Here is a 15,569-nt window from a genome sequence, read left to right on the forward strand (position 1 = left end):
AGACACAGTGCTAGACACCAGGGATACACAGATAAATAAAACATGGCCTCTGCTGGCAAAGAGCTCCAGACCCAGCAGGTTAGGCGGGTACATAAGCAGATAAGAGTATGAAGTGAGCTACGGTACAAGGTACAAAGGTGCAGCCCCGGAGGAAGTGGCCACCTCTGCCTAGGAAGTTCAGGGACCGGCTCCTGGGTTGCGCACACACGTTCAAACGCAGTGCGGCATTGACACACAGGTACAACGTGAACACCCATCTCAAACTGCTTGAAACTTAAATATGGGATTGTTTATTTATTTATTTTTTTATATTATTTATTTATTTGACAGACAGAAATCACAAGTAGGCAGAGAGGCAGGCACAGAGAGAGGGGGAGGCAGGCTCCTTGCCAAGCAGAGAGCCCAATGCGGGGCTCAATCACAGGACCCTGGGATCATGACCTGAGCCGAAGGCAGAGGCTTTAACCCACTGAGCCACCCAGGTGCCCCAATATGGGATTGTTTAAAGTCAGACCATTATCCGACAGCAGAGACTGAATATTTAGCTGGTTTGCACGGATTAAAACGAGCACCCGGTGAGGCACTGTGAAAACCACATTTGGCGTGAGAGGCTCCAGAAAGCGGGAAATGAGGCAGTGGGGAGGCAAGGAGGCGCGGGCGGCTGCAGCCCGGCCCCCCGGACCCCATCCCTAGCCGGGCGGGGCGCCCCGCCGCTCCAGGCCGGGCGCGGGCGGTTAGGCTCCCCCACGCCCCGTGTAACCCGAGCCCTGCCCCGCCTCTCCCCGCGCGCACCCGGGCCGGCCGGGCAGGTCCGGGCGGTGAGTCACCGGAATCTAGGTGGGGCCCGGGCGCCCCGAGCCGCGTCCTCCCGGGAGCCGCCTCCCTGCGGCCTCTTCCCTTTTGTCGCACTGCCTGCACTCGCGGGCCAGTCTCCGCGGCGTCCGAGCCCCGCGCGCTCCTCTCCTCCGCGCCGCCACCGTCGAGATGCTGCGCTGCGGCCTGGCCTGCGAGCGCTGCAGGTGGATCCTGCCCCTGCTGCTGCTCAGCGCCATCGCCTTCGACATCATCGCGCTGGCCGGCCGCGGCTGGCTGCAGTCGAGCGACCACATCCAGACGTCCTCGCTGTGGTGGCGATGCTTCCATGAGGGCGGCGGCAGCGGGTCCTACGACGATGGCTGTCAGAGCCTCATGGAGTACGGTGAGTGCCGCCGCCTCCGGGAAGCCCTCCGGGCTGCGGCTGGGCCTTCGCCTCTTTCGGAAACCGCCCCAAGTGAAAGGACTGAACTGGGGCAGCGGTAGTGAGTGGTTGCAGTGGGGTGGGGAGGAGTGTGTTTAGAACTTAGGTTCAGGCATCCGACCTGAACAGAGGAAAGCAGTAGCAGCTTTGAGTGGCCAAAACCAGACCCAACACTGGAGCGAAAACGGCCCTAGTTCAAACTATGTTTCGTGTAGGGTTTGTCTGTTAGGTGCAAGAGATTTTCAGCCGTGGAAAAGGTTTAGGCGAGGAAATACAATGAACAAACTATTTTCTTGAAGACCTACTGAACTCTCTTACCATTACACCTCTTCCTCTGATTCCTCATGAGATTAAAATAAAATATTAAAATATGTGCCTTCCCCAAGGTCGGTGTATCGTTTAACCGGAACTAAGTGAAAGCAACTCTTCCATTAAAAAGGCCCTTTCCATCCAAGTGTTAGCAGTCATGATTTCAAGAGGGACCGCAGTATTTTTAAGCAGCAGGCTAGTTTTTGTTAGCTTTAGGGGGTGTCTTTTTGACTTAAGTCCGCCATTGTTGTTTAGAAAAACTTACTTATTTTAATCTGATTTGAAATCGACACAGCAAACACATCTTCCACACCAGCAAAAGGAACCGGAGTTGAAAAATTTAATATAGTGCAGATCGAGTATTTTATTTTTCCAGCGTGGGGGCAAGCCTGGGTGTTCTACGTAATAGGCAGGACTGGAGAGGAGCACAGTTCTGTCTGCTGCCACTCCCTTCTTAGGATAGTGGGGAAGAACAGCAGGGATCTATTGTGATTAGCAGTGTTTGCCTGGGGTGCGGGAGAGGAGGGTTTCAGTATGAGCATAATCCAAACTTAAAGCTAAATGCTACTGAATGGGCCTTAGCAACTGAATTTAATAGTTTTAAACTCAGAAAGAAGGCTACCCTGCCATTTCTCATTCCCTTCCTAGGACCATTGATTTGATTCTTTACTCTGAAGTGGCACACGGCTTCCAAACACAGTGTTTATTTGTGGTTCTGGGGGCCCCTATCCAGAGCTTGGTGCTGTATCTTATCTACTGTGGACTGTTTGGAAATTCCCACTATGAGCTTTCCCGCAAAGGGAGGCATGGTCCTCATTAGCAACTAATAAAATGTAAAGACTGCATGGAATTTCTCCTTTCCTTAACGTCCGTGTTTTTCCTCTCTTAAAACAAATAAAGCGCCTGCCAGTGTTTCTATTATCTCAGATCTTTTAGGTTTTAAAAGGCAATTAATATCTTCGAAGTAATGTATCTGTATCTTTTAGTTAAAACGCATTGGAGCTCAGTCTCTTGTAGGGAAACTTAACAGGACTGCTTCAACAGGTGTGTTTTTAAACAGACTTGTTAATCATACTTCAGAACAAAGACTAGTACAGACCCAAAGAGCACTCTGCAATCCCCCGCATATGAAGTCAACTTAGTGCACCACAGGAAGAAGAGGAGCTGGTGGAACCACTAGCAGCAGCGCTATTGCTGGGACATGATCTGGCCTGCAAGGCTCTGGCTGTGACTCCAGCCCTCTTGGGAAACTCACTACAATACAGTTTTTATTTTTCTTGACTGGCAAGATGAGCTCACCTTCGTAGGGTGTGGTGTCTTGAGCTTTGTATATGGAAGGGAATAAACAGGTTTTGTTGGTTTCATTTTTTAATTAGAAGTCTAAAGCATTAACTCTTTTAAGTGTAAACGCGACGCTGATCCAGTGTATAAAATATGTTTCAAATTGATGTAGAAATTGGTCTTCGGTAAAGTTCAGTTTTCCAAGTTAAAAAAATCTATTGCTACCTTTATGATGCAGCAAGACTGATGTTCGTTAAGTGGGTGGTGGCTTTAACATCCCAATTAAGTTACTCCTATGACCTTTGCAAAGATAAGTATGTGTCAGTGACACGTTAGACGAAGTTTTTGTGCAAGACCTAGAATCAAATCATGAATCCAGGATCCACTGTCATTATTCGTCTGTGGGAAGAAGGATATAGATGTGAACCCCCCAAAGAGAGGTCCACCTGAGATGGATGAGTTGAGTGTTTATTATACTTAAACTTCATTTTCTGCCATTGACTATTGGCTAGTTTTGCTTCACAAATATCGAAATTGTGTATTCCTACACTGTAGGGCGATTTTCTAGGCATCTCTAACTTTGGAGATTCTCAGATAACCAGGAGGCTTTTTGGGTTGGAAAACAATATGTTTACAGGAGATTTCTCTAAAATGTAGTAAGCAGTTTATACACACTCCCGCATATGTATAAACACAATAAGGAATAAGGTGGATGGCTCTAATTAAAATGATATCTTAGGGGTGCCTGGGTGGCTCATTTGTTAAGCATCTGCCTTCGGCTCAGGTCCTGATCACAGGGTCCTGGGATCAGCCCTACGTCAGGCTCTCTGCTCAGCAGGAAGCCTGCTTCTCCCTCTACCAGTCCCCCTGCTTGTGTTCACTCTCTCGCTGTGACTCTCTCTGTCAAATAAATAAATAAAATCTTAACATAAAATCAAATAATATCTTAATATATATGATTGAATGTGTGTATCGACTCTTAAAAAACTTCTTGATATGTACTAGAGTGTAAATGTTGTGATTTACATTGAGTAAATACTATTAAGAAAGTATACCTTTTTATTACAAAGTGCTTGACCATCTCTTTCTATTAATTGATATTCATAACATTAGTGTGTTCATTTTGATATTAAAAGCATGGATTATTTCTGGCAAGTCTTGGCAATAATACTAATAATAGAGACATTTTTGTAAAGGGAAATAGTTTCTTAGAACTCTGTAAAATGCAGAACATGATATTACCCATTAGAACTATGTAAAATGCAGAATATTATATTCCGCAGAGTTATCGACGGTTTTTTAAAAGAATTTCAGATTGTTACATCACCTCATTTTCCCTCATAATTGAACTAAATTATCCCCTGAATATTTGCTTTTACATGATATTAACAACTACAGAAATACCCAGTTTCACAAATACCCATTTAATTTTTAAACAAAATCATGAGCATGTAGAGCATGGAGAGAATCTCACATTTATATTTGTCCAGACAGGAAGAGAGCATTGCGATGATTGGTCCGATTTCACCGGTACATAAAATGCAAACTTGGATTTGCATGCATGTTCATGCATCCTGTTTTTGTTCTGCCAGCACCCTTTCTTCTCCAGTTTTAAGAAAAAAATACATCAGGAGGTTATTTTAAATATCAGTGATACAGATTTCAAATCCCAAGCAGGCACCTACTTGTCAGGGTGGAGACTAAGGGTGATGTCTATGCGCCAGGAATGGCCGTGGGGACCCAGGGCAGCTCAGTTAGAGTGCCTGCCTCACAAGTACAGAGCTTCCTTTTTACCAGACGCCTTTGAATACGGCACAGTGCATTGAATGTGCTGTTTTCTGTTTTCTGTTTGTTTGTTTGTTTTTTGGTTTGTTTTGCTTTTACATGAAATCAGTCTTAGGTAAGTTCAGGAATCAGAGTATTATAGGACATATTTTTAGATCATTTAGCCCTATGGTTTTTAAATGTACAGGAAATGAGAAAGATAAGCACAAAGGGAATAGGTTTATATTGGGCTAAATTCAACTTAAAGGACTTCATGTTGAGATTAGGCTCGTGAGACCCTTTGACGGGGAGGCAGGGTGAGGTATAGAAATGTTACGGTTTTATGAAATTAGGCATTCATGTACAGATTATTCACTATGGGTGGATGTTCATGGTTTTTACACAGCAAAATAAAAAATTGGCTACTCAATTGATTTTCATAATTAAAAAATATAAATTTATATTGATTTATAAGATCCAGATGTGTGGGAACCAATGAGTGGCCCACTGGCTTCATTTAGCCGGAACTGCCTGGGAGCCTCACTCCCTTTAAATGGCATAACTTGTTTTCTCCCTGCTAGCGGACACAGACTCCCAGGCTATAATAAAAGAACGTAAGAGCACACCTGTTCAAGCTTTCACCAAAGTCTGTGCTCATCAACACCACCCACGACAAGCTAAGCCTCTTCCCTTTGTTCACAACTTAATTCAGTTCTCTGGACGCTGCTATCTGTCTAAAAGTACTTGGCTTGTACTGATGGAGCTCGAGTATGCTTCCACGTAAATGCTACTTCCCAGCCTTTTTCATCTGACCCACTTTCAAGTCTGTGAGGATTGCTCCCCGATTCCCTGCTAGTTATCTTGTCTATGTTCAGGGTACAAATCCCTGTGTTCACATCTTCCTGGGTAGGGTGGTTTCCCCGCTGAGATTTTATAAGAAGACCATAAAGAGAGAACGTATCACGGTTCTGTAAAAACCCAGTGGTAAGTAGTTATCATCAGGCTCAGTTTCCGGAGAAAATGCGGAGCATGTGAAGAATCTCACACTAGCTGGATGCCATCCCATGGGACCTTGACCTTGCTTTACTGCCTTCTAAAGCTTCTGCAAAATCGCTTTTTCGATGTAGATTTTTTTGGAGGCCTGTGATAAGTTGTCCTCTCAATTTTTGCAAATCACCGTGTCCAGATTAGGGGCATCAGCATCACCTGGAAGGTTGATATTTCACAAGAGAGCCACGCGATTTGTAAATGCTTTCCAGTTTCAGAGGCCCCAGCCTGTGTTCCTGCCCATTACCTCCTCATCGGACACACCCCGGTCTTTTTGCATATATACTCCACCCATGGGTTATCTTTAACTTTTTAATTTTTTTCACCCATGATTTTATCCAGTTTTCAGTTCTATGACCTAAAGAATCTGACATAAAGAACCCTATACAACCAGTATGAGATCTGACCCGTTCTCAGACTTACTAGGTAGGGCCTTTGTACTATTAATAGCTGAATCTGTTCTGGAAAGGAACCCTACTCAAATTGGGCGGCAGGTTGGTGTCTGCAGGACGCTAAGTAAGGGGCTAGGCCAGACTGTTCTGGTCAGGGTATGGTGGCCATGTGTAAATCTACTGAAGAATGTAGCAAATCCATTAAAAGAAAAACTAACTTTGGAGGAACGGTTAGTGACAGTCTGCAAAATGTTGCTCACAATACTAAAAATATTAATAGTGCTCTCATCTTACAGTTTTTTTTGTTGTTGGTTGTCCCCCCCGCCCCCCGCCACCCGCCACAAGCTTCAGTTTGGTTAATGGTTTCTAGCTTGGTATTCAAGGTATTTATTTATTTCTACTGTCTACCTATTTATTTATTTGTCTCCTCTCTTATCAGTTGACCTCACTGGGCTTTTCCTAGCTGTATTTGACTTGTAACATTGTGTTTTCACATGTCATCACTGGAAAAAAGATACAGCATTTTTCTCATACAAAAAGCTTAAAAGCATTTCCTAGGAAAAAATCAGAATTTCTTCAGTGACCATTAGTGTTGATTTAAGGTTTAATCTTTGCAAGTGATGGCAAAACTAGGTAAGCTGTTCTTCATCCAAATGGATCTTTAATGAATCTTATTTACAAGTGGATTTATAAGGCCGCTGGTTTCTTTGATAATAGGAACTTCTCCAAATGGCACTTAGAAAAAAAAAATTAGGACATAACAAATCATATATAACACCAAATTCATCTTCCCTTAAGGGGGCAGAACAAACAGAAACCATTCCTGCACAGAGACACGGCATCTGGTTACCTGGAGTCCTACATGATTTGTGGTCTCTGTTCAGAGAGTGCTAATTGAGAACAAGAATCCTCCCCGCCCTCTATCACAAACCACATTTAGGAAAGGCAATACAATTTGCATATAAAATAATAATGGTGGACAGACTTGTCTTCACAATGAAGAAACACATTCTGCCTTTGAAGAGCCAAAGACCATCTGTCTGTTCAGTCATGGACAAGTTTTTTAAAAAAATGATGTTTTTCTGTTGGGGTTGGTAGATAACGGTATAATTTAGATCATGGTATAATATAAAAATATAAATAGTTCCCCAAAGGGTTGGGTAAATTTGCAGGTATTAAGCTCATTCTGGGTAATTAGGTGAGACCAAAGGTACTTGGGGGTACAGACTTATCTCAGCTTTTCAAAATGTATGTCATGGAGATTTGCCAAGATCTAAGTTTACATGGCTGTTGGTCCCCTTCTCGGGCACAATATTGGGCTGGGCTGACCCTGCTCAGACCTGGGAGGGTCCATCTCATCATTTTACAGCAACATAGTCATTGATATGAGAAGGCAGGTCATCTTACTTGGTATTCATCAGCCAGATCTTCAAAACCGTGCCAAGATCTGGGTCTTCAGTGATAGTTAAGTGACTCATTCTGGGTGTTCCCATGCTGTAGGAGCAGGTTACATGCCTTCTACTTCCAGAGAAGCCTTTCTCAAGACAAGAAGCCACTTAACTTGCCATTTTGATTTTCTTTAGACTCAGCATGTTAAGCAAACAAGCCACGACTGAATTATTTCACATAGCATAGGCCAGGTGCTTAACATGGGCTGTATTTCTGTTTGTGCTCACCTGTTGGTTTCAGGTTAGGTGAGCTGGCTTACTGTTTTCTTAATTTCTTTCAAGTACTTCAAACTACTGTAAATTACACCTCAGCTATCACATTAGAAGGAGTAGTAATAGCAATAGTCTGTATTCATCTTCCCCAAATAAATAGGAGTAATTATTGATGTTACTCTTCGAGGCTACATCATGCACGACTTATTTAGCTATACTTACAAAACCTTAATCTGTGACTGTCAAAATTTGGTTATCAAAATATGTTCCTTGTTAGGAAGTTTTATTGTTGTTATTGAAAATTCACATTCTGCTATGCAGTTTTTCCCAACGTTTGCATTCCTCTGCATGCCTATGAAGATGTCACCTTTTATTGTGGTTTGTAACCTGTGAACTCAAAAGGAAAAATCAGTATCTGCTTCTTTGAATTTAATAGTTGGATTTAGTTGAGTGTAATGATTGGTGGTAGTCATAAAAAAAAAAAAGGCAAACTGACAGAGACAGAAACTAGATTAATTGTTGCTGGAAGCTGGAGGAAGGGGAGAATGGTGAATGACCTCTAATGCATATGGGGCTTCTTTTGGGGGTGATGAAAATTTTGGAATTGTAAGCGGTGAAGGTTGCACCACCTTGTGGATATAGTAGAGACCCCTGAATTATATATTTGAAAGAATGAATTTTATGGGATATAAATTACATATCTGAGAAGAGTCATGTTTTGGATTTAGCCAGGTTGGGAATCAAACTCTGCCTGAACCACTCACAGTGGCAATTGCTATGTGACAATGGGCAGGTCATTTGAACTTTCAAAGCCTTAGTATATGCTCATTTCTAAAGAAATGATGATAAAGATTTTAAAAATTTTTAAGTAATCTCTACACCCAACGTGGGGCTTGAACTTACAACCCTGAGATCAAAGGTCCCATGCTCCACCAACTGAGCCAGCCGGGTGCCCCAGTAAAGAAATGATGGTAGTATGAACCTTTAAAGTGTATTGTGGGGGTGTCTGGGTGACTCAGTTGGTTAAGCGTCTGACCCTTGATTTAGGCTCAGTTCATGATCTCAGGGTCGTCAGAGGGAGCCCCACATCAGACTCTGCAGTCAGCCTGGAACCTGCTTAAGATTTTCTTTCCCCTTCATCTGCTCCTCCTCCGCCTCCCTCTCTTAGAAAAAAAAAAAAAAGACATTAAAAGTTATTGTGAAGATTTAGTGAATGCATGTCTAGTTCTTAGCACAGTGCCTGGCCAGGGCAATTACATCATCAATGTCAGTTAAGCCCTCTAGAAAGCAGGTTGTGTTGGAAGAGATTTTTGAAATCAGTGCAGGTTGCACAACGGGAATTATTGACTGGAATTGTTAGCTGGGTATCATGGCTCTCCTACTTCCGCGGGCTGAAGGTAGAACAATACAGGACTGGAGGTGCCCACGCAGATTTTCAAAACCAGAACTCAATTTTCACTTCATCCTGATAGTTTTTAAGAGTCCTATCCATTATTAAGAACTCTCGTGCTATAAATTCTGAATACTTCAGGAGTTAACATTTAGACAAACAATGGGATATGTTTATACCTAAACTTATTATAAAAATCACAGCTTCTTTATAATTAAATCACTTTAGTGCACCTCTCTGCTTAGTCATAAGTACGCTTTTCAATGATTATTTTGGCACAGAACCAAACATTAATACAAAACAAAGATCTTTTTGAAGGTATTTGAACCATTTCCTAAAGAGATTATAACTTAATTGTTCAATACCAAAAGTGTTGTTTATTATATGTTATGTTAGGACTTGCATGAACCTTTTATTTTATTTTTTAAAATATTTTATTTATTTGAGAGAGCACAAGAGAGTGAGAGTGAGAGAGAGCATGAGCGTAGGGAGGGGAAGGAGAGAGCCTTTTAAATATACCTGTTTATATGGCCTCTTTATTACATGAGAAAGAGTTGAATGAATTCTGACTTTCATTTCAGAGCAAGAAACATTTGCCCCAAGTCTGAGGGGAGAAGGTATTACCACAAGCAAGATATTAATGCCCTCCATATGAATTGCCTGTTCTTCCCTTGAGATATGGAGATGCTTAATTCCCGTCAAAAACAATGTCTTTCTACCAAATATAAGTAGTAGAAAATGAAAAAAAAACAAACCAAACTTCTATTGTCTATTGATACTTTGATAGGTGATTTTTAAATGTGGCCTGTGTGTCTTATTCATTTCTTTTCTCTTACAGCGTGGGGAAGGGCAGCAGCCGCCATGCTCTTCTGTGGCTTTATCATCCTGGTGATCTGTTTCATCCTGTCCTTCTTTGCCCTCTGCGGACCCCAGATGCTCGTCTTTCTCAGAGTGATTGGAGGCCTCCTGGCCCTGGCTGGTAAGACAGGTTCTTCATTCTTACCTTCAGTAGACCTCACTGTAGTACTATCCAACCCACAATCCTTGACAACTACACTTCCGAGTCTGTTGTCAGGAGATGTATCACCATGCGCAGAAGTAACGGAGACATGGGCTTTTAGGTGTAGGTCCCTTTCCTCCTGTGTCTCAGGCAGTACCCCATGTTCCCCGTCCATGCTGTGTGACCCCACGTCCATGTCCAGTGACACCCCTGCTTTGAGGGACCAGAGCTGACACAGGGCTGACTCACTGCACTGTTTCCATTGTGGCCCCAGGGCTGTCCTCCTGTGAGCCCCATGCTGAGGCCGTTTTGCTTATAGAAGGAATGTTACAATCTTATGATGTGGCGGGTCTTAGACAGTTTTTCTGCAGTGGGACAGGAGACCTTAGGAGGGGCCAGGTCCGGAACTTGTATCATATTGCTGATTCTGCAGCATGGGAGATTTAGTGATGCAGGTGGGTGTGGTCAGAGTGAACATTTATTAATGGAATACCAGAACTAGGGATCTCACACAGCCGGTTGGCACCGCTTGGTGTAGACTTAGTGTCTTAATGTTACAGAGTGAAAATGTGTTCCTGCCCTATGACGTGGCAACAGACATGGGAAATGTGATGTGAAAAGAATACAGAGCACAACATAGCATGTGTGTGCTCATTATAGCTCCATGGAGTTATGCATGTTCATGAAAAAAGAAAAAAAGTCAATTTAATCAAGTTCTTATTTTTAAAGTTGCTTAAAGTGCTAATATGATTAATAGTAATTGTAATAGGGTGACTCTAATGCCCAAGAGAGTAGGAGTCTTCTTGACCTGTGTTTTCTTTCTTAGATCTTCCTTACATTCCCCCAAGAGAAACACTTCTGTGTTTCTCTTACCCCAGCCTGGAATGCTGTTCCCTCTGACCTCCATCTCTCCCTTTCTATTTACTCCTCAGATTCTCGCCTCCTCTGCAGGCTTTCCTGATGTTTCTCTGTTGATCATTCACATCATTGGCTTGATTCATTCAGTTACTCATTTATTAAATGAATATTCCAATCATGTACTGTTAAATATCAGTAGTCAAATATGTGTGTGTGTGTGTGTGTGTGTGTGTGTGTGCGCACACGTGTGTAGGTGTATATATATTATTTTTGCTAGCCCTGAAAATATTTACTGTGTTTGGCACAGGAAATACCAAGATGAAAACCTACCACCCTGCTTTCAGTGGTACACCATAGTTTTGCACTTTTTACTTTAGTAAACACAATGCTTACACAGGTACTAAAGAGGGGCTCTCTAATTGCCTTCCGTCTGTGTTTCATATAATCAGCATTCTGCTCAGTACCAGGTCTCTGACATACAAGAGTCAATAATGTGTTTTGGCTCATGACGAATAGCCCCCCCCCAAGTCCCTTTCATTGACAGGAAGTGGATTTAACACTTATTTAAAGCCAAAAACCAGTTGTGGAAGAGGGAGTTGACCTGTTGTTCCCATGCATTCATTTGTGCATTTGTATTCACTTTGGGATGTTTTTCTTACCTTTAGCTGTATTCCAGATCATCTCCCTGGTAATTTACCCTGTGAAGTACACCCAGACCTTCAACCTTCATGCCAACCCTGCTGTCACTTACATCTACAACTGGGCCTATGGTTTTGGGTGGGCAGCCACGATCATCCTGATCGGCTGTGCCTTCTTCTTCTGTTGCCTTCCCAACTATGAAGATGACCTTTTGGGTAATGCCAAGCCCAGGTACTTCTACACATCTGCCTAAGGCGGGGAGTGAGCAGAAGATCACTGCTGCCAAAATGGATCCCAGAGCAAGAAACTGCCTTCTCCAGCATCCTTTGAACCCATTTTGTGGGCAGTGTTCATCTCATTAAACTAGTCAATGCTAAAATAATTTGGGGGAAAATATTTCTTAAATGGTGTTACAGTTTCATATTCATCTTTTATATATATTTTGTAAACAAAGCTTACTTCTTTAGACTAATGACCTATAATATGCCGATATCCCCTTATATCTATAAATACCATTTATACGACATTTGTAAAAGAATATGAATATGAAATGTAACCACTGTATAAGGCAAAAATGAGAAGGCTTCAAAGATAGGACTGACCTGATCAAGTTTCTACTTTTCCAAGGTGGAATGGACTGGGTCCATTAAGAGCCAACGAGAAGAGAGAGACATTAGTAAAAATTGTCAGTGACCAAATATCCTAAAAGAAATGCAAAAAAATAAATATTTTCCAAGCCTTCACCTATTTAAAGAAGCGAAATAGCTTCCTAAATGCATATTGTTTGTGAGAATTTCTAACTAATATCCTGATCTTTTTGTGAAGCTTTCTGTTACCATGATATGGCAACTAGGAAAGTATTCTTTCATAGCCAAAGCCTGCAGCATTATTAAGGCTTCCTTATGTAGTGAAATGTTAAGATGAATTTTTTTCTTTTAAAGTGGTTTATAGGGTTGGGGTGTGGGAAAATGCTGTATTAATAAATCTGTATTCTTTTGTGTCTATATGTTCAGGAACACAGTAGATGGATTCTAGTATGTAGGTCTAATTCATCATGACTGATGGGCATGAACCAATGGTTTAGTAAAGCTTTCGGAGCTCCATTCCTCTCACAAAGTGTCATTAAAACAGCCGAAGGAGAGGAAGTGGCTTGAATTGTTCATCTCAGGTTTGGCTGGACTCTAATCATATAGACACAGCTTCTGGTAGATTGCAGTTGTAAACAACACCTTCAATGTAGTTACAAACCTGGTCTTCCTTGGAAAAAGAGATACAAAATACCTGATGTAAGACATACAGAATTCAGGGATGTGAGATTTCTCTGAATGGCATATAGAGGATATGTTGTATTGACTATGATTTTTTTTTTTTTACCATTTGTATTTACATAGTGAAAACCAATTCATTTTATATATCAAATTATTATTTTGTAAGTTGCAGGATAAGCAATTGCAGTTTTCATTATGAATTTTTCCCAATAAACCAGGTGTTTAATCTTGTTCCTAGTTTGTAGTTTTTGGTCTTGCTTTTTTTCCTTTTTCAGTTCTGGGGAAGGGAATTTTTAAAAGATGCTTTGGATGGGGCAAAATAATAAGAACATGGGATAAAATGAAAAGTAGCTTTTTCTTAACTTGAAGGATCTTGCTTATTTTAGGTTAATGTTCGAAGGGACTTTCATGGATTCAGGGAGTCTGCTCCCTGGACTTCTTCCTCAATGACCAATACCCAGCACACAGATCCCATACAGCCTCTATCCAGTGGTACCACCAGAGGGAAATGGCCTAAGAGACTTCTCATAGGTGTAGATGCCAGGGAATGTTTGTATGGCTTAGCAAAGTTCATTCTTCTCTCATCTTCCTGTTTGAAATGGGATCTTCTTCCACTCAGGGAGTGAGAGAGCAAGCAGTTTCTTCTATTCCCCTTGTCCACATTCCCATCTAATCATGGTTTTACAGTATGTGTTGTAGGTTAATTCCCCTCTGGTGTGTGGAAATGTGAAGATGGGTTTTTGGGTGGCATGGTGGGAGATTAGACATACTTCTTAGTGCTTCTATTGGCTAGTTGGCCCTTGGTGGTCAATTTATTTCTGTTTTTCAAAACACGAGGTTAATGTTTCTCATCATAAATTTAGAAGAAACGCACCTGGGTGATTATTTATACCAACAATTTTCAAAAATTCCATGGCAGGTAGAGGACTTGAAGTGATAAGTAACAATGCTAAAAATGTCATCCTCTAAAACAGAAGTAACTCAAAAGAGAATGAGTAGCTAGACATTAAGAAACTAGAACACCCATTATACCTCAAAAGTATTCTCAGATACAAGGTTCTCTAAAGTGAGCATTCCTGTCTTTGGATATTTCCCTGTCCAGCTTTCTTCTTCACCTCCTTAATAAGTTACACACTATATCTAATGATGCACATTTAGAAAAAAAATATGGCTTCCTGGGACCAATGGTCTATATTAACAGAGGAATTTCAACTTGAAATGTTTATAACAAAGACACACTGAGTGTTGTTACTTTGGCTAAAATGTTCCACTTCTTTCAGCCTTGCTCAGGAATAGCCTTGTTGATTGATTTTCACCAGAACAGATACATTTATGTCATAAATGGATCTACAGAATTCCAGAGCATTCTGGAGAGTAATGAAGAATTTGACTAAGAAACCATCTGAAGACTAACAACATATTGCATGGCATTTCCCCCAGTAAAGCTAGGTGACTTTTGGCTCTGTAATTATATCAAGAGTCTCCACCCTTTAAATAAGCAGTTATAGCTTCCTAAACAATTATCTCACGCTCATGGTATAAGTAGTCAGATATGCTTGGTGCCATCTACTCTTGAACGTAACGAAGAAGTAATATGCCAAGTTCTTTCAGTGGTCACACAAGATAACTATGGAGTGTAATTACTTTTAGCTTCAAAACCATATACTGCAGAACTGACAATAAAGTTTGATAGGCTTTCCTTTTCTAAGGAAATGAAAACAGTGGGAGAATATAGTCCTAATATCTTCATTATGTTGATTTTTGCTACAAACGTCCAAGACAGTCCTATTCACAAAATAAACACGAATGCTGAGTCAACTTGTTTTGTTTTTCTAGGCATACCCGAAAAAGCCATATTTGAAACTCATCCAACTTTGGCACCTGCTGGCTGTGCAGGCTTGGGGCAGTTTACTTCCCCCTAGCCTTATAACCTCATGCATAAAATGATTGCAAATGATCCTTTTCTCCTTCAAAATTCTTTGATTCGGTGTGTTTGTATTTGTTAATTTACTTAAATATTCTTGGGAAAAAGCAAATAGGGTAAAGTGAGGCTATTTTTTTTAATGTGGCTTTTTTCCAAACTGACTTTCACAGCTAGAGACAATGACTAAAATTTTAATACTGTGACAGAATTTTCTTTAATTGAAAATAAAAGAAGATTCCTAGAGTTGGAAGAACCACTAAATAAATGAATGTGAACTCTACCATGAGCACAAGTAACCCTAAAGCTTAGAAGAAAAGCTTTATGTATATTCCAGGGAACTTCTGATTCAAGATGACAGAGTGGACTCCATTAAATCCATCATTTTTGACCAATATGGGAAAAATGTAGAATAATAAATAAGTACTAGAGGAATTAAGTCCATATCAAGATAAATGTCCATTAGGGGACCAGAGCCTTTGTCAAAGGCTTCATCTTGAGAAGATGAAAAATGAGTGATATCGTCAACACTGGAGTGAAGCCACCACCCTGAATAAACTCGACTTGGCTGTTGGAGAGTTAACAGCTGTGCTGCCTGATAAGTGGCAAAGAGGTGTGGAGCTTGGGGGTGCCTGGGTGGCTCAGTTGTTAAGTGTCTACCTTTGGCTTAGGTCATGATCCCGGGGTCCTGGGATTGAGCCCCGCATCGGCTCTCTGCTCAGGGGGAAACCTGCTTCTCCTTCTCCCACTCCCCCTGCTTGTGTTCTCTCTCTTGCTGTGTTTCTCTCTGTCAAAAAAATAA

General features: G+C 41.5%; 1 protein-coding gene across 1 annotated transcript; it reads left to right on the forward strand.

Annotated features, from left to right (window-relative positions):
- Positions 1–819: 819 nt before the first annotated feature.
- LOC123942668 (p53 apoptosis effector related to PMP22) lies at positions 820–13,083 on the forward strand. Its single transcript, XM_046006742.1, has 3 exons — positions 820–1,198; positions 9,920–10,060; positions 11,605–13,083. Exons 1-3 carry the CDS (start codon positions 985–987, stop codon positions 11,829–11,831), a joined length of 582 nt encoding a protein of 193 aa, XP_045862698.1. The 5' UTR covers positions 820–984; the 3' UTR covers positions 11,832–13,083.
- The last annotated feature ends 2,486 nt before the right edge of the window (positions 13,084–15,569 follow it).

The sequence above is a fragment of the Meles meles genome, chromosome 5 (assembly GCF_922984935.1).
Source record: "Meles meles chromosome 5, mMelMel3.1 paternal haplotype, whole genome shotgun sequence".
NCBI lineage: Eukaryota > Metazoa > Chordata > Mammalia > Carnivora > Mustelidae > Meles > Meles meles.

Coding starts and splice junctions, on each gene's coding strand:
- LOC123942668 (XM_046006742.1), top strand. CDS start 985: ATGCTGCGCTGCGGCCTGGCCTGCGAGCGCTGCAGGTGGATCCTGCCC. Junction 1,199..9,919: donor TCAGAGCCTCATGGAGTACG/GTGAGTGCCGCC, acceptor TTTCTCTTACAG/CGTGGGGAAGGGCAGCAGCC. Junction 10,061..11,604: donor AGGCCTCCTGGCCCTGGCTG/GTAAGACAGGTT, acceptor TCTTACCTTTAG/CTGTATTCCAGATCATCTCC.